The sequence below is a fragment of the Aythya marila genome (genome assembly GCF_965140915.1).
Source record: "Aythya marila genome assembly, chromosome: Z".
In the NCBI taxonomy this organism is placed as follows: domain Eukaryota; kingdom Metazoa; phylum Chordata; class Aves; order Anseriformes; family Anatidae; genus Aythya; species Aythya marila.
In genome coordinates this window covers 79700525-79720499 of record NC_139080.1, presented here as the reverse complement: position 1 = coordinate 79720499, position 19975 = coordinate 79700525, and the positions used below count along the sequence as shown (strand labels likewise).

General features: G+C 39.0%; 2 protein-coding genes across 3 annotated transcripts in view; both read left to right on the top strand.

Annotated features, from left to right (window-relative positions):
- Positions 1-49: 49 nt before the first annotated feature.
- Positions 50-12857, top strand: CCDC125 (coiled-coil domain containing 125). Of its 2 annotated transcripts, XM_082784252.1 has the most exons (11): positions 50-462; positions 2067-2125; positions 3495-3581; positions 4283-4360; positions 5072-5157; positions 7539-7621; positions 8543-8658; positions 9295-9402; positions 10669-10840; positions 12207-12340; positions 12466-12857. In XM_082784252.1, the coding sequence occupies exons 1-11, from the start codon at positions 195-197 to the stop codon at positions 12613-12615; spliced, it is 1341 nt and encodes a 446-aa protein (XP_082640378.1). In that variant the 5' UTR covers positions 50-194; the 3' UTR covers positions 12616-12857. The 2 variants fall into 2 exon arrangements, with proteins under 2 accessions (XP_082640378.1, XP_082640379.1); XM_082784253.1 differs by lacking the exons at positions 50-462; positions 2067-2125 and adding an exon at positions 2582-2726.
- A 148-nt stretch (positions 12858-13005) lies between these two features.
- ZFYVE16 (zinc finger FYVE-type containing 16) overlaps positions 13006-19975 on the top strand; it is a 32287-nt gene continuing 25317 nt past the window's right edge. Inside the window, exon 1 of the mRNA XM_082783903.1 lies at positions 13006-13123. The gene's annotated coding sequence lies outside the window, so the exon portion shown is untranslated. The remainder of the gene's footprint in view (positions 13124-19975) is intronic.

Here is a 19975-nt window from a genome sequence, read left to right as displayed (position 1 = left end):
AGGTATCGGGGAGCAGCCACATGCTGAAAGCTTTGGGTTTTTTCTCATTTTGGTGGTGTTTTTTTTTTTGCTTTAATGACGAGGCTGGTTTTGTTTCTCCAGGTGGGTTACCTGCTGGCGGGGAAGGGGCGCTGTCCACGCGGGCACAGCCGGTTAAAAGGGGGAGAAAGCGAACAAAGCAGGGGGAAGGGAAGATGGAGGAAGCCGAAGAGGATGACATGGCATGTGGGGACTTGGGAAACGGGCTGGGGAGAAGACCTGGAGCTGCTGCATACGAAGGGGAGGACGCGCAAAGCTATCCGTCCAGATCCAGGAAGGGGTCTGGAAAGGCTTGCAGAAGTTTCCTGTCAACAAAGAGAGTGGAAGAAAACGAAGCTGCTCTTCCCTGCTCCAAGAGGAACAGCGTTTACGACGGATCATCCAAAACCCCCGTTACTGGTTTGACCCGACAAAAGAGCTCTGGTAAGGCTAATTCGGAGTCGATTATTCACCCTGAGGAAATTATGCACCTTGGCAAAATGGGGCAGCCGAGCTACTTCACGAGGCATCATCAAATTTAGTGTGAACTGCTTGCCAAAACCCTCTGAAGCTGCAGAGGATGCCAGGCACATGTTTAGCACGTGCCTCCTGGGGTCTGCCACTGCGTGGCCCTCAAGTCTTGTCCTGTCAGGGCCGTGAACAGGGCACGGAGGAGATACTCGGTGTAACCAAGGCAGCGAAGTCATCTCTGCCCCAAGCTCTTCCTCCCGAAATGGCCTTCCAGCCGCTCGGGCTGTGGTCCTACTTAGTGTGAAACAACCCTTCCTGGTATTTAGTTTTGCCTTTGTGACATCCTGTGGTAAAGAGCAGCTTCATTTTTCTCTACACACATACATACACGTGTGTGTGTATATATATTATTATTAGATTTAATATACATGTATGTATATGTGTATATGTATGTATATCCATTATACATATATATATGTATATGTAAGTATATTAATTTTAATGGATTTGTTTGGATTTCTGATCTGAATGTATCTTCCCAGAGACTGCATCCAAAATTTAGGGCTAAATATTCAAAATCCTGTTTGTTATTTAGTTGAAATTTATGAACTGGCATAGTTTTAAGGTTAAGAAGTTCCTGTACATCTCTGCTATCTCAGTGTTGGCATTCACTTTTTCTTGTGAAGAAGTGCTGCTTTAAATAAAATCAGGTACAGGCAGTGATGTTCTTTACACTTTCGCTTCTCTGCTTTGCATTTTTAGTGCTTTGACTGAAGTATTTCCATAGCACTTGCTTATTTCTCTCCTTTACAGCAAGTCCACACTATCTTCTCTACACACTGCGGTAAACTAAGCCATGTAGTTTTATTCTCTGTAGGTTTTAGCAGTGTCAATGAGAAGATGTTACAAGAGCAACATAATTCCAGTTGGTCTCACTGTACTCCTGTCAGTGCTCCTGCTGTCTTGGGCCTAGGTTGTTCACCTAGATTGTCCACACAGCGCTATCCATGAAAGCACGACTAAATCCCACATGAATGTGACTTGGATTTAGCAGGAGGCTGCATGTTAATATAGTTCTGTGCTGCTCAGTTTAAGGAAAAATGATGCCAGTAGGAACCACTAGTTTAGATAAACACCGAATCCTGCAGAGTAGACCACTGTACTTCATCTCAGTGTCTTAAACATTGGCCTGACTTCTGAATTGCACTAGCTACTGTAGTGTCGGGTGCAGCTGAAGAATAGTTTCAATTTAAAAGGAATCTAAAAAATTAAATTATTTTGGGAGGAGAGATCACAAGTTTGTTTTTATTTCTAAATGGAAATTTTAACCTTGAAATTGACCTTATTTTAGATTTCTCTATGATTTTTATTTTTTTCCATTTGGCTTCTTTAACCATGGAACAATGTTTGAGTTTAGGATTTATGTATTTCTTAGATCTGCTTATTAGCTCCAGGAGGAAAAAAAAATGAAAATCATCTCTGCATGTTTCCTGTTTTCAGGTTAAAGCAAATTCTCGTGTTTTCTTTTGTAACTGTTTTAGTATCTCATATTCTGGTATCTCCTATCAATCTTACAGAATCCAGTACTGAAATGTCAAATGAAGAACTGAAGCAACAACTTCGAGAAGCTCTAGAGGTTAGTAACACTGCCAGGTATGCTGTTCTTGAAATCTGCATTTCATTTTAATGTATCGAAGTAAAGCACAGTGTTACTTTGGCAGATGTTTGCGTGATCAGAATCTTGGATGGAATCGGGTTCTTGAAACTCATGTACTACTTGGAAGCCTAATTCAATTTTATGCTAGGGAATCGTAGTGTGTGATGCAGTTTATACTCTGGATTTTTAGGGGGAAAAAGTATTTTTAAAGGTGTAGAGAATATTAGAGGGATTGTGTTCCTTTTCTAGCAGTTTTTCTTTTTTATTGAGGTTTGCGCCTGAAAATCTGGAGAGTAAACTGAATAGTCTTTGGCTTTTTAATATACATTTTTACTAAAAGGTAGTCAACTCCTATGTTTTTAATTTTACTGCAGATAATTGTGTTGGCATCAGTACAGACAGAAATACCAGAGTGATCTCAGCTGTAAAAACATATACTTCACCTTTACTGTATTCTTGCACCTCAAATTACCTCATGATATGGCACTTTTAAGCTGTCTTTAAGCTGTCCTACAAAGAACCTTTACTGCAGAGCAACTTAAGATGTCCAGGAACCTTACTAATTTTCAATACAATGAAGGTAATAAATTGGCACTGCCCACAGATACAATCCCAGTATCAACTGCTGAAATACTAGAAGACCTATGAAAGATGTTTTGGATAGCCACAGATGAACAATCAAGGGACCTACGTAGAGGTTAAGCAAAAATCACTATACGAAGTAATGAATTTTCTTTGACCTCTTGAAAATTGAAAAACCACCTTCTTCTAAAGGGAGGAATGTTGCTTAAAGGCATGACTGGATCAGGAATCTATCTCATTTTAGCTGTTCTTTTGTTTTGGACAGGTAATGTAACAGATAGTCCTGGTACGATATCCATTCTATAGAGTACAGATATTTTGTATAATATTTCATAATACGTCATATTATAAATATATAATAAGTCCTAAGTGCTATTAATGTTTATAGTATATTTTCTTTCTGCTGCATGTATAAAGAAATTTATTCCATTTGCTCACTTAATGTAAATGCTCTAGGCCTATGTTGGTATATACAACTTCTTTAGCAAGGCAGAACTGCAATATTTAGTGCTTTGTTTTGTTTTCCTGAATACACTGGAAGAGAAGAGAACGAAAAATCGCAAGTATTATTCCTTAAGGATTTTGCGCTAGCACATGCTGTTAACATTTCATCACAAGCAAGCTATTAGAAAAGAATCGAAGAGGATAAAAACAGAATGAGAAGGTTTTTTTTGGAGGGAAGGCAAATTTACATTGCTGTTATACTTGAGTTTTTAACAGGAATATTTTGACTTTTACCTAGTGTGCCTGTTTTATTTTGCTTCAGGAAGCTGAAATTTTGAAAGTTGAGCTTGAAGCTTCTCAAAGACAGCTTGAAGGAAAAGAAGAAGCCCTAAGAATTCTGCAGAGCATGGTAGGAGTTGTTCAGAAATTTTCTGCTTACCTTGTAGTAAAGGAAAAATAAATAAATAAATAAATAAATCTTTCTGCCTCTCTTCATTAAATCCTGCAAAACTTAAAGTCTTCCTAGGGCTATATTGTAAAAACGTTGAGTCTGCAAGTCTGCACAGACTAGGCCCTTACAATTTACTACTTTTTCTGCATGAAATCATCAGTTACTTAAGAAGACTTTACTGCTGTAGCAAATTCTCAGTAACTTATCCTTGAGGATTCCAGGATTGTTATATTTTATTCACTGTCACAATGCATGGTGTTGAAATCAACTGCATAATTGCATAATCCGTTTATAGTTCTGCAGGTTCTACCCTCAGACACTTGTAATAAGTCAAACCTAGATCAAGGTATAGGTATGTTGTAACCACATTTTCTGAGAGCTGATTTTGTGGACAGTCCTTGCAGACATCATCTCTTTCTAAGTCATGTGCTGTTTTCCAGTAAGAGCCTAGGGGATTGAAACACAAGTTTGTTATGCTGTGTAGCTATTTAGTATCTTAAAATTAGAACCCATGGGGACTTATAAGGTAATTGCTGATGTTTGAAATTCAACACACTCTTGGTTAACCAAGAGCATGGACTTGTATTGATGTACAACTGAATATTGGGCCTTATTTAATTACAGTATTTGACAGTTGTGCCTTTTTATTTTTTTTTTAGGCAGTATTTAATAAAGCCACTAGTCATACAAAAGCAATGCTTCAAAAAACTGAGGAAGAAAAGAGAACTTTAGAAAAGGTAAGGGTGCAGGTTTCCTTTAAACTGGCACAAAATCATAGAAGTTCATCACTTATCACAATAAGGGGTGATCATGCTGTTTATTTAAATCTATCCCAATCTGCCATTAGCTCATTTTTTTTCCCCCAACTATTCTATTTTTAAGTGGAAAGGTAAAATGTCAATGTATCACTCTTGATCTAGATGTTTTCCAGCTACACTGTGTACAAATAATAACTGCGAGATACTGGAAATATGTTTGTGTTTTCAATTGGTCTGTGTTGTGAGATTCACAGTTGTTGGTACTGAGTTGTATTATTTCTGAGTTAACCTTGATCTTCCAAACAAGTCTAAGAAATGAATACCCTATTTTAATTGGGAAGATGAGGAGGAGGAACGCTTTGAGCTACTTCATTAAACGGAGTTCTATTTCTCTTTCTATGTGGCCTTTCCACAGAACAGTAATGGAAGAGGGAAACATGACAGCATGGGTTTGCTTTTGTCATAAGCCAGTACAAGCATTAGCGCGTTCAGCATGGTCTGGAACAAATAGGTTAGTGACGCAGAAACTCATTGTTGTCTGCTGCCAAATTTATTTTAAAAGACATAGATTGTAGTTACTGTTGGTCACCTTAGTCTCTGTCAGTGCCAAATACAGCACCAGCTGTTCCATTTCTTCCTTCCATTCTGAGGATTATAATGAACTTCTGCTGGTTTGTTTTGTCTCTACAGGAAATAAATATTTTGCAATGGGAAATTGAATTTGACCAGGATAGATTTAAAAACATAGAAGATACATGGACAGAAAAATATGACCGGTATTTAACTTATGCTGTGTTTCTTTATTCTTTCTATTTTTTTTTTTAAACTGCATTTTATGCTATGTCATCTTCATCTTGTTCCAAGTTTGCTTCATCAGGTCTTCTGGCCCTGGTGGTGGGTTTGTTTGTTTGTTTTCTTTTGTTTGTTTGTTTTGTTTGTTGTTTTTTCTTTCAAAATTTCTTTCACAATTTGGGAAGATGAATTTAATTTTCATGTTAGTCAGATATGTATTTTTCAGTTACAACTACTAAAATTAATAAGCCTCAATTCTTTAGCTGGCTAAAGTCTTTTAGGCTGGCTTTGCTAGGTTCAGTTTTCATTTTCATCCTTTTACTTTATTATGTTAGCTAGCAGGAACCAGACTGTCTCTATTTACTTTAAGTGTAAATGAGGCATGGAAAATAATGGTATGTGCTTGCTTGTGGAAATATCGTTTGCTGGTTAATCATTGTTTTACTTTCTTGCGTTGTAGGTATGAGACTAAGTACAGGTAAAATTTAATGCTTTTGAGAGAGGCAGATCAACTGGTTCTTTGTTTAAGTAAGAATTATTCTGGGTGGACTGAAGGTATAGATAGGCAAGCAGAAGAAGCCAGAGGCACTAAACTAATAATGAAATAACAGACATTGAAAAAGTGACCAACAGCCTCACTTATTTAAATGTGCATATAGTATGTCTGACCTCTAGACATCAGAGTTATAATTATTTTAGTGGAATTTTTTATTTAAAACTTTCATACTTAGAATCAAAGAAAATACAAACAAACAAACAAAAAACCTATTAATTTGTAAGAAGAGTTTTGCTAAGATTTTGTATCTTGTTCACCTCTTAACATAGTTGCAATGTCAAGGAATCCTTTCTGAAAAACCACTTGGCTTTGTGGACTCAGGAAAGTTGCAAGAGGTGTGAGATAGCTGTGAGTAACAAACTTACTGTTAATTGTTGGAAGCTAGAGACTGAGCTTCAGAAAGCTGCAAGCTATGAGCTAAAGACATGAACTGCAGCCTCTGCAAAAAGGTTTTCAGATATCTGATACACTAGGATGAGAATAATGTGTATTTCCCTTTCTTTATTCAAAGGAAATACTCCAAGTTATTATTTAGCTTTAAACAAAAACATGAAGTCACAGTATGCTGCATTTACTGGCAGCTGAAGAGATACACCAAAAAATGTATACTGCTGTAACATTTAGGACTTCAGATTTCCTGGAAGCATATCCTGTTGAATAGAAAAATGGCAAAATGCATTATAAATGTCTGTTGAATGTTCTCAGTTTGCAATGCTGAAAAGTATAGTTGTTCTTTGCAAGAGTATTATGACTACAGGAAGTTTACTTTCTAAAATTGAGACCCAAGCCATATTGTCATATGTCCAATAACAATTTCCTGTTTTCAAGGAAGCAAGAGATTGCTAGCAAGTGTTTCAGAGGCTTACAATACAAATTTTATTGAGTTTCTAATGGTAATTATTATTTTTATGAGTTTCTAATGGTACCTAAACACATCTCTTGTTAAGCTCTGAAGTTTGGGGCATGATGTGCTTTCATGCAAATGATTTTTTTTATTGCCTTTTTTTTTTTTTTTTTTTAAACTTTCACTTGAGCACACACGGACACAATTAAATTGGTTGTGGGTGTGGTTTTATTATAAAGGTCAGCCTGTTTGAACAGTGTGTGTTATCTGGATTGTAGAGAAACCTCCACATGAATGCAGAGATTCTTGCTCTTGCTCCTGCAGAGTCAACTGCAGCCTGAATAACTGGGAGTGACCCTGCAGAAGCCGGTGTGGCATAGCCTGACTTCTTAGCCTGGGTTCAGCGCCAGTCATACCAAGCCTACGTAGAGTCCCTCAGGTGTGCTGTGGTCACCAGCCCCTGTGCAATCTGTACTGTGCATTGTTAAGAATATTTAGTTATTTTCCTCTGCTTGACCAGGCAGAGGGGAGCTAATTAGTTTTTAATGAGAATCTCCCATCAAAAAATGCTGGGTATGTAAAATGTCATTCTTGCCTATTTTTTTCAGAAAGCTGGCTAAAGATAATTTCAGGTAGTTTACTGGCCCTGACTAGCAGATTCAGACCTAGCAACATGCCACTTATTATTGGTAGATATTATTAGAGAAAAATAGTAGATTTTTTTTCCTTAAAAAATTACAAGCGAGGAAAGTGATGATATATGTGTAATATCTTCTCAAACTGAACACTCAACTATTTTCAGTTTTCATTTTTTTTCTCTATTCTTTTTAGTAATCCTAATTTTAATTTGTAGAAATAGTAGATATATTTTAACCTGCTAATGTTTTTTTTTTCTCTTCATTTAATTTCCCATTTTTTAAAATATTTATTTCAAAGATGACACAGCCTTTTTCTAAATTCTGCAGGATATATTGTGAAAATGCAGCTCTTAAGGAAGCATTGAAACTGAGAACTGAGGAAGTTAAAACTCTTAAGTCCGAAAATGCAAGTAAGCCATCAGCCACTGTTCCTCTTACTATATTGTTGCTCTGGAATAATTCAGAAGTTAACTATGAATAAAGCTTTCCATCAGGGCAAGTCTCTTTTTACTGACAACTGGTATTAGTGGATATGCAGCAAATCTCTTTAAATAGACACGTACTGTTTGTTGTTCTTGTCACATTGTCACTTTAACAGGAAAAAATATATTAAGTGATAGGAAAAGTCAGGGTGGATGTAGCATAAAAAGTAGATTGGGTCTGAAAGAAACAGACCCATCTTATCACACTGGCTTGGTGACACAGTGGGTGTGGAGGGAAACAACCTCTTGTGTTCCTGTTCATGATCTGTAAGGAGGGAGCAACAGGCCAGGAAAGCCACGGAATGCTTCAGCTACAATTAAAGTCATTACTGGAGATACACACTTCTAATGTCTCTAGATTCCTATAGCAAAAACTTTGAGGTATTCAGCTTGTCAACTTTATAATGGAGTTTTCCAAACTGTATGATATGCCCATGCTGGGTTGGGTCACACATCTCAAGCTCCTTTCCCTTATTTTTGGTTTCCAAAAACCTTTAAAATGGCTGAAACAGATCATTATTTTCCCAACAGTGTGTTTTTCTAAAAATAAAATAAAATAAAATAAAAATAAAATAAAAAGGTCTGCTGCCTTAGTTGTAAGTGGAAAAAAGACATGAGCACATAATGGAAAAGTAATATTTGAGACCGTATCTCTGTAAATGGGTCATCAGCTCTAGGAAAAGACAGAAGAAAAAACAAGTGGCATCTGAGTTTGTAAATCTACGTGGTCTCATCATATTCCCCAGATGCATATACTATAAAACTGCTTCATTTGGCTGTAGTTAAACTATGAAATTAAGAAAATCAGAACAACAGACTTTTCAATTATTTTCCTTGTTTATTTCATAGTCCTGAATCAGCAGTGCTTGGAATTTATTGCAATGCTGGATGTGAACAAACAGAAGGTTGTTCAGGAAAACATGTCCCTGAACAGAAGCGACATCACAGATATTACTGGTCTTGAAGTAAGTACGAACTGAGTTTTTCAAAATGGCTGGTTTGAAGATGTGCAAAAATCTGCATTCTAAACTTTCTTCCTTTACAATATAAAAAGCAGGCTCTAGGATACAATGCATTTATTAACCTTTCCAAAAGTGTTCAGGCTGGCAAGAGCACAGTGTAAGACTTTATTTCTTTGATACCTGCTTCAAGGTGAAAGCTCGAGGGGAGCAGTGTTTACAGGGATGTATTGACACAGATTTACCAGAATGCAGTTGTGGCTCTTCTCATGTATAAGCACACTACTGTTTCACCTTGATTTTCTTGAGCATTGCTTTGCAGATAAGTACTGAACAGAAGACTTTTAAAGCCCAACTCCTCTGCTGCCTTTGTAGCAGTGAGTTCAGATTGGAACACCTAATGGGCATATTTAGATTCACAAAAAGCACATTAGTGTCAGATATGAGATTAGTGCTGAAAAATACACTTGACATGCGTCATTGTGAGTTAAAAGAAATCATGCCTGAATCTTTGTAGCATGGTTCCCCTGACCCTTACATTCCCTCTGTAGCTTCAGAATGTTTTTTGCTAAGTCATTTGGCATCTCCTGCATTGTGGTGTGTTCATTGATACTTAACTGGTGATTTGTTTTGGATTTTAAGCTGGCAGTTCTTGGAGCCTGCACCTGCAATACTTCTGGGGGGCAACCTTGTTCCTGTGCTAAAATGGCAGCTGTCACTCGAAAACAACTTCTTCATCTCAAGCAAGAGGTAATGCTGCTTGACTTAGATATAAACAAGTAGAGAGGTCAGAAAAACAAATTTGCTCAAAAAAAAAATAATATCCTTACACAAACTGATGTGTTTTAAAACAAGAATGCATGCCAGAAATAATGTTTGTTTGTGATGCCTTGATTGTTACTAATATAAAACTGTCATTATGATTTTTAAAATCTACCAGTAAAAAAAGTAAATCTTGTTCAGTTTTCTTCCACTCGTATTTTTAATATGAAAATATACATACTCAAAATGTATTACACTCTGTAAATGTGTACACAATGTGAGTGTGGACTTCCACTGAAAAGGATAATTTCCTCTTCCCTTTCCTGTCAGTGCATTCCACCCCATTACACCACTCCCTTGCATTGACGTCAGCATTCAAACAACTGCTCATCTAGCTAGGTCATGGTGTAATTACATCACAAATAAAGAAATAAAATTATTTTCAAGCCCTTAAAGTTTTAGTAAATTTTATTTTTATTTTTAAAATTTTTAAATTTAGTAAATCTATATTTTTAGAAAGAAGAATTTTTCTTCTGATTTGTATTTGAACCTGCAAGTATGGTAACCTTACTCACTGTCCTAGTGCAGAAGTTCCCACTGACATACGGATTTTAAAAATAAGTGGAGCAAAATAGAATAGTTCCAGCTGGAAGGAACCTCCAAAGACTGAGTCCAACCACCAGACTACATTGGGGCTGACCCCAAATTAAAACTTATCAGTAAGAGCATTGTCCAGATGCCTCTTAGACAGGCATGAGGCATCAACCACTCTTTAATACTTTTCATACCTCTTTTGTATCAGGGTTATTATGCATTTTTATTTTTTTATTTTATTTTTATTTTTATTTTGCTGCTCTGCATACTGGTACAGAACAAGCTGGTCTGCATGTGCAGAGATAAGTAGGCACCACCAGCAGCACAGCTAATGCAGTGTGTAGGTGGTGTCAGGTACATGCGTAGAAAAGGGTACGGACTTAAATACACACTTCAAAACATATCTCTTTATGTAACAAGAAACCATTTAGTCTGGTTTTATACTACTTCCCCAATTAGATATATGTAAAATTTGCCTGGTTGCTCATCAGTACCCTTTTATGGTCACAGGTCTGCCTTGGGAACCACTGTGGTGACCTGGTAATATGAAAGTGCTGAACTGCATTAGTGGCTTTAGTCTGCCTCTTAACTTACATTTTAAATCCATGATTGCTTCCAAATTGCTTAATATACTTCACATTTTCTCTTAATCAAAAACAGATCGAACTTCTGAAGAAGAGTAAAGATGAAGCTTATATAATGGCAGATGCCTTCAGAATTGCATTCGAACAGCAGTTAATGCAACGAAAGGACCAAGCGCAGAGGCTTGCAGAAGTGATAAAGATTAAAAAGGGAACAAAATTTATAAACTGGAAACGTCTGAAAGAGGATGGTAACTGGGCATGTTATGTATCAGTAACAGTCAAATAGAAAAGAAGTCAGTTGACAAAGGGGCACAGGCAGCCTTTTATTGCATCAAGTACATGGTTGTAGTTTAATTGCTTACTGAGACTTCTGAACCCCAGAAAAAAGGAACAATGTGAAAACCATAAATACGCTAAGCAGTGCAGCACATTGTTCACAAACTACTACCAGAAGTTTCTCATGTAATGCAGGATGTCTGGGTATAGGCGGACTATTATAGTAATCATAAAACAAAAACTACTGTAGGATGTTGGTGTTACTAGTCTACCTTTTAATGTAGCCTTTCTTATTACATGCTCGTGAACTAAATTATCTGAGTTAAATCATGCTAGAATAAATAAACTTATCCAGGACGACAATAATATTCTAGATATTAAAGATCTCATGAAAATAGCACAAAAGAAAGGTAGCATCTGGAAAGTTTAGCCTGTCTGTTCAAGATGTTATCAACATTTTTATTTATTTTTTATTATATGTAAGACTTAGGGAAGGAGAAGTGCAAAAAGATATCTACCGAGCCTTTTCTGAAATACTGAATACAATTATTTTTAATTTTTCAGTTTTTCATTACATATTTCCTTTCACTAGTATTTCTTCTTCTACTACTACATGTACACTACTACTACATTAGCATGATGATCCATGAATTACAAATCCCTTTGTAAAAGAGGAAGACTTGTCATTATCCTTTTCTTTTTAAGGAAAAGCATAAAGAGAAATATTTAAATACTTATTTCATGGTCAATACCATAGAATTGAGGAGTAGAATGCATTTCAAGATGTATTTGTGTTAGCTATTGACCTGTAATGTGCCAGGTTGATAAGTTTTGTGGGTCTTCTGGATTCCTTGGGCACCCCAGGAAGCAAGACAGGATACGTCTTCAGTGTCTGTTTCCCTTTTACCGATGTCATTATTACGAAGCTCTATATTGTGATACCAGCATTTTGTAATTTTAATGTATTTTAATCTTTTTATAAATCTTACAAATTTAACAAGTTGTGCCAAAGAAATGTATTTTTTTAGGCTACCATCGGCTTAAAAACACATTATCATGAACTGCCATTTAGTTAGAGCCAAAGTTTAATTTTCATATGGCAAAAATAGCTTTTATTTTCAATTTGCCCAAAGTCAAAGATGAAAAGTCCATTTAGCCTTTAAGAGACAGCAAGGGTGGTGCTGCACACAAATAACTTGCCATATTATGTACTGTACCAGCTGTAGCTTGCAGTGTCCTTTTAGAGAGGTTGCTTGGAGCTCAGCTTTATGCATGCCCATTTTATCCCAAAGCAGGTTTTCTCTTAAGCATTTCCGTAATTTATATACTTTTCCTTAGGGTCTGTCAAGTTACAAGGGAACAAGAATAATCTCGGACAGAAATTATCGAGCCTGCTCTCATCAGACATGGACAGTAGGAAAGTTGAAGAACTAGACAACCCTCATGAGATCCTGAAGATATTAATAGATTTGGTTAGTTTTTTTGTTTTATTTAATAGTCAGCACGATTCCCTAGAACAAACGTAATTGTTGATTTACACGGATTGCCTTGTTCTTACAACTTCTTTCCTGTCTTTCTGTTTTAAATCAACATGCAGATAAACGACAAAGAGGAGGCCTTGGCTCATCAGAGGAAGGTCAGTTACATGCTAGCCCGTGCCATGGAGCTTAAGGAGAAGGCTTGGGCAGAAGGTACAGACGGACACCAAGGCAAAGCAGGGCAGCCCCTGGAGCCATCGGGACCCTGACCCCTGCCTGGGCTGCCGCAATGTTGCCACCCAGCATGGACTTTTGTCAGCTTCTGAGTGAAACAGATTCACAAAGTGCTTTGGGAACCGCACTCCTGCCCCTCAGAGACTGCGCCCCATGAAGAACGCGGCTCGTGAGGAACTGCTGTCCTTCCAATACAGGCGTCAGGCGAATAAAAATGAAGTTTTGCTTTTTTTTATATACGGATGTTGTGTCTTTTTTTTTTTTTTTTTTAATTTAACACAGATGATGTGTCTTTGTTTGTTTGTTTTTTAAACACGGATGTTACGGACTAAGTAAAAAAAATAAACAAAATAAACCCCGCAACACGGATGCACTCCCCCTCGCCGGGCGGGGGCGCAGGCGCCATCTCGGCGCTGCCCCGCGCCTGCGCTCCGCAGCCCCACAAGATGGCGGCCGCCGCCGCCGCCAGGGGCGGGACCCGCACATGCGCCCAGCGGCCGCGCAAACAAGGGGCGCCGCCGTCCCGGAGCCGCCGCCCGTGAGGTGAGGGCTGAGGGGAAGGGGGGAGGCTCTCGCCCGTCGCCTGTCGCCGTGTCGGGGCTCTCCTGGTGGGCGGTGGGTGCCTCGTCCCTTCCCTTCCCCCGGCCGTAAGCGCGTCCTGAGCGGTGGCGAAGGGAGCGAGGGGCTCCCTTCATCGGTGAGGGCAGGCTCCGGGGCGCCCAGGTGTGGTATTTTGGGGAAACGGAGCAAAAACCCTCGGTCTGTGTCGGTGTGGGGTGCGGCTCGCAGGCTGTGCGGTCCCCTTGCTGCTCAGGGGGATGAGGTGCTCGCATTCAGTGGTATCCGTGCTGCTGCTCCCTTGGCTTAGCTACAGGATGCTGAATATAATGGTTATAATGCTCTGGTTGAGGCATGAAGTGATTTAAGGCTTCTGGATAAACTGGTAAACATTGTCAGTCTGTATTCAGATGCAAACTACAGCGGTAGAGAAGTGGTTATTAGCGTGCTTAGGAGAAATGTCTAGATGCTATGAGCGTCTGCTGCTTAGGTCGTCCAGTACCTCTAATCTGATCGTTAATCACGCCAACCAGAAAATATGAGTGTGCTGGGAGAGCACTGATTTCCTTTGTCTGGAGGATGATACTTCAGACCTGATGTAATAGCCATCACGTTCTCATGACTCAGTTTCTACAGCTAAATAATAAAAGCTGGTACAGCCAATAGCGGTGGCATTGTGTGCAGCGTGTGAGAGATGTGTTTGTTGAGTTGGGCAAGTGGATTCTTCAGCTGCGCTGGTGCCGCTGATGTGCTATAGAGCACTGCTGAAAATCAGTAATTGTCCAGTGTGCTGGTTTTACCCAGCTGGGCAGCCCAGCTCCACCACAAACCGCTCTCTCACTCCACTTCCTCAAAGCGAAACGGGGAGAAAATAGGATGAAGAGGGCTCAAGGGTTGAGAGAAGGACAGGGAGATCACTCAACAGTTATCGTAACAGGCAAAACAGACTCAGCATGGGTCCCCCACGGGTGGGCAGCAGCTCCCCCCAGACCCCTGCTCCTGCGTGGGCTCCTCTCCACGGGCTGCAGCTCCGGCCCGGGGCCTGCTCCTGTGGGGGCTCTCCATGGGCCGCAGCCTCCTCCAGGCCACATCCACCTGCTCCACCGGGGGCTCTTCCACCCATGGGGGGGCTGCAGCGTGGAGATCTGCTCCATGTGGGACCCATGGGCTGCAGGGGGACAGCCTGCTCCACCAGGGGCCTCTCCCTGCACAGCCCGCAGGGGAACTGCTGCTGCCTGCCTGCAGCACCTCCTGCCCTCCTGCTGCACCCACCTGGGGGCTGCAGGGCTGGCTCTCACCCCTCTCTCTCCCAGCTGCTGATGAGCAACTAGTTTTTTTTCCCCCTTTTGTTAAATCTGCTGTCCCAGAGGCTCAACCAACATCACTTACTGGCTTGGCTCTGGCCAGTGGCAGGTCCTGTTTGGAGCTGGCTGAAGCTGGCCTTTATCTAACGTGGGGCAGCTGCTGGTCTCTTCTTACAGAGGCCGTGTCTACAGGCCTCCTGCTACATATACCTAATACATCCAGCGACATCTTTTCTCTCTGTGGCATGCATGGTACTGTTTTCTGGTCAGAAGAGAAATAACATATTACTGGGGCTGAGTGAAAGCAAAATTCGGGGGGGGGCTGAATATGATGTTACGTTGAAGTTGTCTGATTGCTGTTGGTGATAATACTGTTGGTGGCTTTTTATTGTAGTTTTTCTGAAGAAATTTTGTTGAACTAACAAAATATCCCTCTTCAGGCAAGGCAGTGTAGTGTTTTGCAGTGTGCCATGTCAGCTTTCTTTTAGGTGCCTGAAAACTTCTGTTAACTTTTATGTTCATTCCCTAATTCAGCCAGTAAATCTGCAGTGTCAGCAGCTCCTGCACTTTTTTGGTTGGATAATATTTTGCATTGGTCAGCAAGAATCATTTTATTTTTTATCTGACACCACTTAAGCTTTTCCCAAAGCTTTTGCTCAGTTATGTTGATTGCTGACCAGCTGCACGGGTAGTTGTACCCTTAGGTTTTTGGCGTGGTTTAGTTTTGTTGTTTTGGTTTGTTGTTTGTGTTTTTTTTTTTTTTTTTTTTTCTCTGTAGAGCCTCAAGCATCTAGTTTCTGGTCACTCTTAAGTATAGTGAGTAAGCACAGTGATGGAGTTGAAATAATGCAACTTTGCAGTGAGCACAAAGACTTTCCTGATGACTGCAATAGCAGTCTTAATAAGAGGCTAATTTTCAGGAATTAAGAGCTCTGTGTATGTGTGTGTGAGTGCACGTGTGTTTGTCTCCAAACCTGATCCCCTTCGGCAGGCCTGGATTCTGCAGGGATGATGAGTTGTGAGTGGATTGAGCTCTGGTAATGCCTACATGTATCAAGCACTACAGGAACTGTTTTTTAGGGATTTGTGAATATCAAAAGACTGCTTGTCATCAGTCACAATCGTTTTTTGGTTAGTAAGTAGTAATGAATTTATAAATTTTACTGTGCAAATCATAATGGAAAACTACTAACTTTGTGCATTTAGAGACACTGTCTTTGATAAACTACAATATAGATTGCTAGGATAGAGAATAACTAAAAACTGGCAAATAATCATGTGTATTATGTTCTCACTTGAATAGGAGTGCACTTAGAATTGCCTAACATTAAGTGCCTTTTGAACACTGGAGTATGTGCCTATTATATTAGAAGTGATTTATAAGGTTATAAACAAAGATACTCATTTTTTTTTATTTTATTTTTTTAGTATATTGACACACTTGTTACCCAAGAGAAGCAAATAACGTCATCTAGATGACCATGCAACAATTCTTATTTAGTAAAATTATTGCCTCCATTTCTTAAGATACACTCTCTGTGCAATGCGAAGTGCAGTGTTAGGAGTTTGCCAGGGACCAAGCCTCCTCTGACTGGGCAAATAACATAAGCAAACCTGCACTGTTTCCATTTGTGCACTTTAAACTTGCAGGGAAAGAAGGGTGTCTGACCAGGTGCTGATGTGTGCTCGGTACTGACTGTTTGGTTCCTCCAGAGTTTACCACAGAATAACACTGATACTGTTGGCTGTTTGGGATACTGGCTTCCTGAGTTCACCATGATGGATTCTGCCTGTTTGAGCAGTCTTGTTGTTAATCGTCCACTAAATAAACTTGGGTAAGGTAATAAAGAAAGCTTATCCTGTAATTATGGCATAAGAAAAAAGCTTTGAAAGCTGAAAGACTGGCAGCAAGCTTGTTTAGAAAGAAACCAAACATTTACCTAGAGAAGTGGTGAGAGTTGTCTTGGTGTGCCTTTTTGTAAAACATTAAGGAGAACTGTTTTTCTGTCTTGAAGCTAAAGGATAATCAACAAAACGAAGGCTGCTAGCTGGAATAAAATGTACTTCTGCCATGCCACGTACTTGGAAGCCCTGGTAATAGGTGAGATCTTCAGTGACCTGTTCTTTGGTGAGATTGTCCATCCATTAAGTGAGACACACAGAAGGACAAATGGTGTGATGAGAGTTGATGATCTGCAGTGGTTCAGGATGTGTGGAGTTTGAAAGTTGTCTTTTGTATACTTCTGGCTGAAGATCTTGGAGTGATCACTCCAAGGCTTCTCTCATCATCTGGCCTTGTCCTTCAGTCATAACGTAGGCAGTGAAACTCATAAGGAAATAGATTTAATTGGCTCAGTTTAATACAGTGAAAGAAAGTCTCTAAAACTGCTCTGTAAACTAAGTTAACCGATTTAACCATAACTACGTTCTCCGGTCTAAGCTTGTCTTTCTGAAATAAAGCTTGCTCTTTGGATGACTTCTGACATTAGTCACTAGCTGTTTAATGCTGTACTCTACTCATTTTATGCTTTGATTTTTTTTTTCCTGTTTTGAGGAGCACTGGTATATATCTTCCAGTCTCCTAGCACATAAATACTTAACTTCAAGTGAAAGCATAAAATCTTTGGCAGACAGTGATTTAAACAGTACTTAAAACTTAAATCTTTCAGCTTTTTTTTTTGGGGAAAAAATACACAAAATGGAGCCATTAAGAGGCTCGAGTTGCATGTCTCCCTGTACCATGAAGGATGTAAGACCTCAGACAGAGTTATGAATGTTGTGTCCTGTTTGTGCACTGCCCCTTCTGGTATGGTGGCATGTTTTTGTTTTTTTTTTTAATGTGTCTATGCAAGGACCTCATCTGGATGAAAAATAACTAAGGAAATAAATAAATTAAAAATGTTTAGATCAGCCAGGTCAGTTCTTGCTCTGCAGAATGTGTAACTGAGCAAACCATAACTGCAGTGATTTAAGGAATGGCACAGGGACAAGTTGTTTGCAAAGCAGTTCCTCTAAAACCTGCAGTGCCCAGCAGTCATCTTCCTCTGCTTTCATGCTCTCTCTGTGCTCATACAAAATATTTACTTCCCTCTCCTTTCTCGGTCATTTGGGTTTTTAATGCTTTTGTGGGTGGACCTCGAACTAAAATTTTCTGCCTATTTTAAAAACCATGGTGGTGCTGCTGCAGGTTTGAGACAGTTAGAAGTATAATTCTTGAAACTGAGTGTATGTTCAAAGGGAATGTAGTTCAATGAAAAACATGGATACTAAAGATTACTTTCCTTTGAGGAAGCAAGCAACCATTTAACAAAAACACGTCACCAGAACCTCAGGGCTTCTAGTTCACTTCTTGTTTAATGTAAATATTGGGACTGGCTGTAGGCAGCTGTAGGAAGCCAAAAAGAAAACCTGGTCTCATTCCTATAAAAAAAGATCTCAGACCAGAAGGATTTCACAGTTGGCTGGTGATACAAGTGTTGAGAGCAGAGAGGTGAGATATGGGTAAGGTAAGGAATTACTGTTGTCTTTGTTTTTGTGTTGATTTTGGGGAGATGAGGGAGAGGAGCCGGGGGAAGGTGTTGGAGGGCTGCTCTAAAAGAACTGAAGATCTGTGAAACGCTTCAAGAAAGGGTAGTAAAAATAATGAGTAATATACTAGTTATTCAAAGTTATTTCAGCTGTTCAAAGTGCTTTATCACCTCAGAATCATTTTATTTCAAAACTGTAGGATTAACTAAATGTGACAACTGTGTTGGCATGGAATGATGTATCATGGTAGATTTTCTGTTTTTTTTTTTTTTTTTTTTTTTTAATGGAGATGATTTCACCTGTATCTTAAACTATGTAATACAAACTATAACAGAAAATTTCAGTTCTGCAGTTCTTTGCCCTTGATTCTTTCTGTTTTGAGAGAGGTCAATGGGCCAGAAATGCACAGTGCAAACACATCCTTCTAATTAATTATTTAGCATTATAATCAAATACTGTGTGTACTTAATTCAAGGTTTGTCATGTGCTAAGAATGAAAAATGCCATGGATAATCTGGAAGTCTTTTTAAGTACAAGATAAAATTAGTTGAAATGTCTTGTTTCTCCCCCCCTCTCTCTCAATAATAATAATAATAATAATAATAATAATAATAATAATAATAATAATAATAATTCTTAAATATCAAAGTTTTATTTTTGGAAAAGCTTCAGTTGTCACTGAGGTAGGAAAATATAACTCACTTATAACTCTCCTATTTTTTTGACCAGCAATTTTGCTGGTGTCCATTATATCTTTAAGGGTGGTATCTGTGCTAGAATTGCTTTTAATTAATCATCAAAATCTGTTGTAACCTCTGCTTCAAGTATCAATCTTCCACTTATCAGGAGGCTGTGAAATGAGACAAATGTTACTTTTATTTGAATACAGTTCTCACTGGTAAGAGAAATAGCATTAAACAGGTACTTGCTGGCAGTCGTAGTGCTCATCATACAGCTGTGTCAGACCTGACTTTACCATGCAGTGTGCTGAAGGCTGTGGGAGTGACAGCAGAGGATACAGATACAGCAGGATATTCAGATTTTTTTTTTATATGGCACAAAGTACTGCATGAATTTCTGACAAATACAGTCTGTTTCAACTTTCTTGAGTTTTACAGATCTGTATTTAAATGATAGCTTAGTTTGAAAAAGTATTCTTCAGCATGCATATTGGTAGAGTGGCAGGTGAACATTACAGATCTGAACCATTGAACAAGAAGGGAAACTTGTTCTTTCATGGAGTTAGTAGGGGAAAGGATCTAGACCAGTAGCTGCAAGAGGATTTAAGTGTTTCTTTGGTCTCTAAACATTGAGGAGAGACGGTCTGTTGAATAGCGTTGGGTGTGAAGTCATCAAATGCAGAGAGGCTGAAGTGTGCTGCAGGGATAACAAGGCAGCCCTCCACAGGTCTGGTTTCCAGAGAAAAGGAGTTTTAAGTAATCCAAATCCCCTTGGTTTACTTGAGGGAAATGTAAATGACATCTTGATTGTATGTTTTGGATAATTGCACGTTATGGGTATTGAGACATGAGACAGATGTGGAACTGGGAAGCTCCTCAGAGTGACCAAAAGGGCATAACGTTCAGTGGCTGGGGATCTTCATTAAAGAAATTAAACAGGATGTTTTGTAATACAGAGTGTAACACCAAATAGCTTTCTGGTGAGTTGGCGAGTATCTAAAATTAGATTTTTTTAATTTTTTTTTTTTTTTTTAACGATCTCAGAGTCTCATAGAAAATTGATGGATTTTGGGTATGGTGGAGATGAAATAAATTACCATGCTGGATTTTTTTTGTTTTTTTCCTCCTGGCCTTGGAGGAAAGTTTCAGAGGAGGATCTAAAGGCAGTGCATTGATCATTGTGGGGAGCAGTCCTGACCTCAACGTGCTTAAATGCACTGCAGCTCTGCGTTAAGATGACTGTCTGGCCATGCTTCAGCTGCTTATCAGCTTTCTAGTCCCTGATACACTTCAGTTTTCAGCTTGTGTTTAGTTTTAACTGAAAC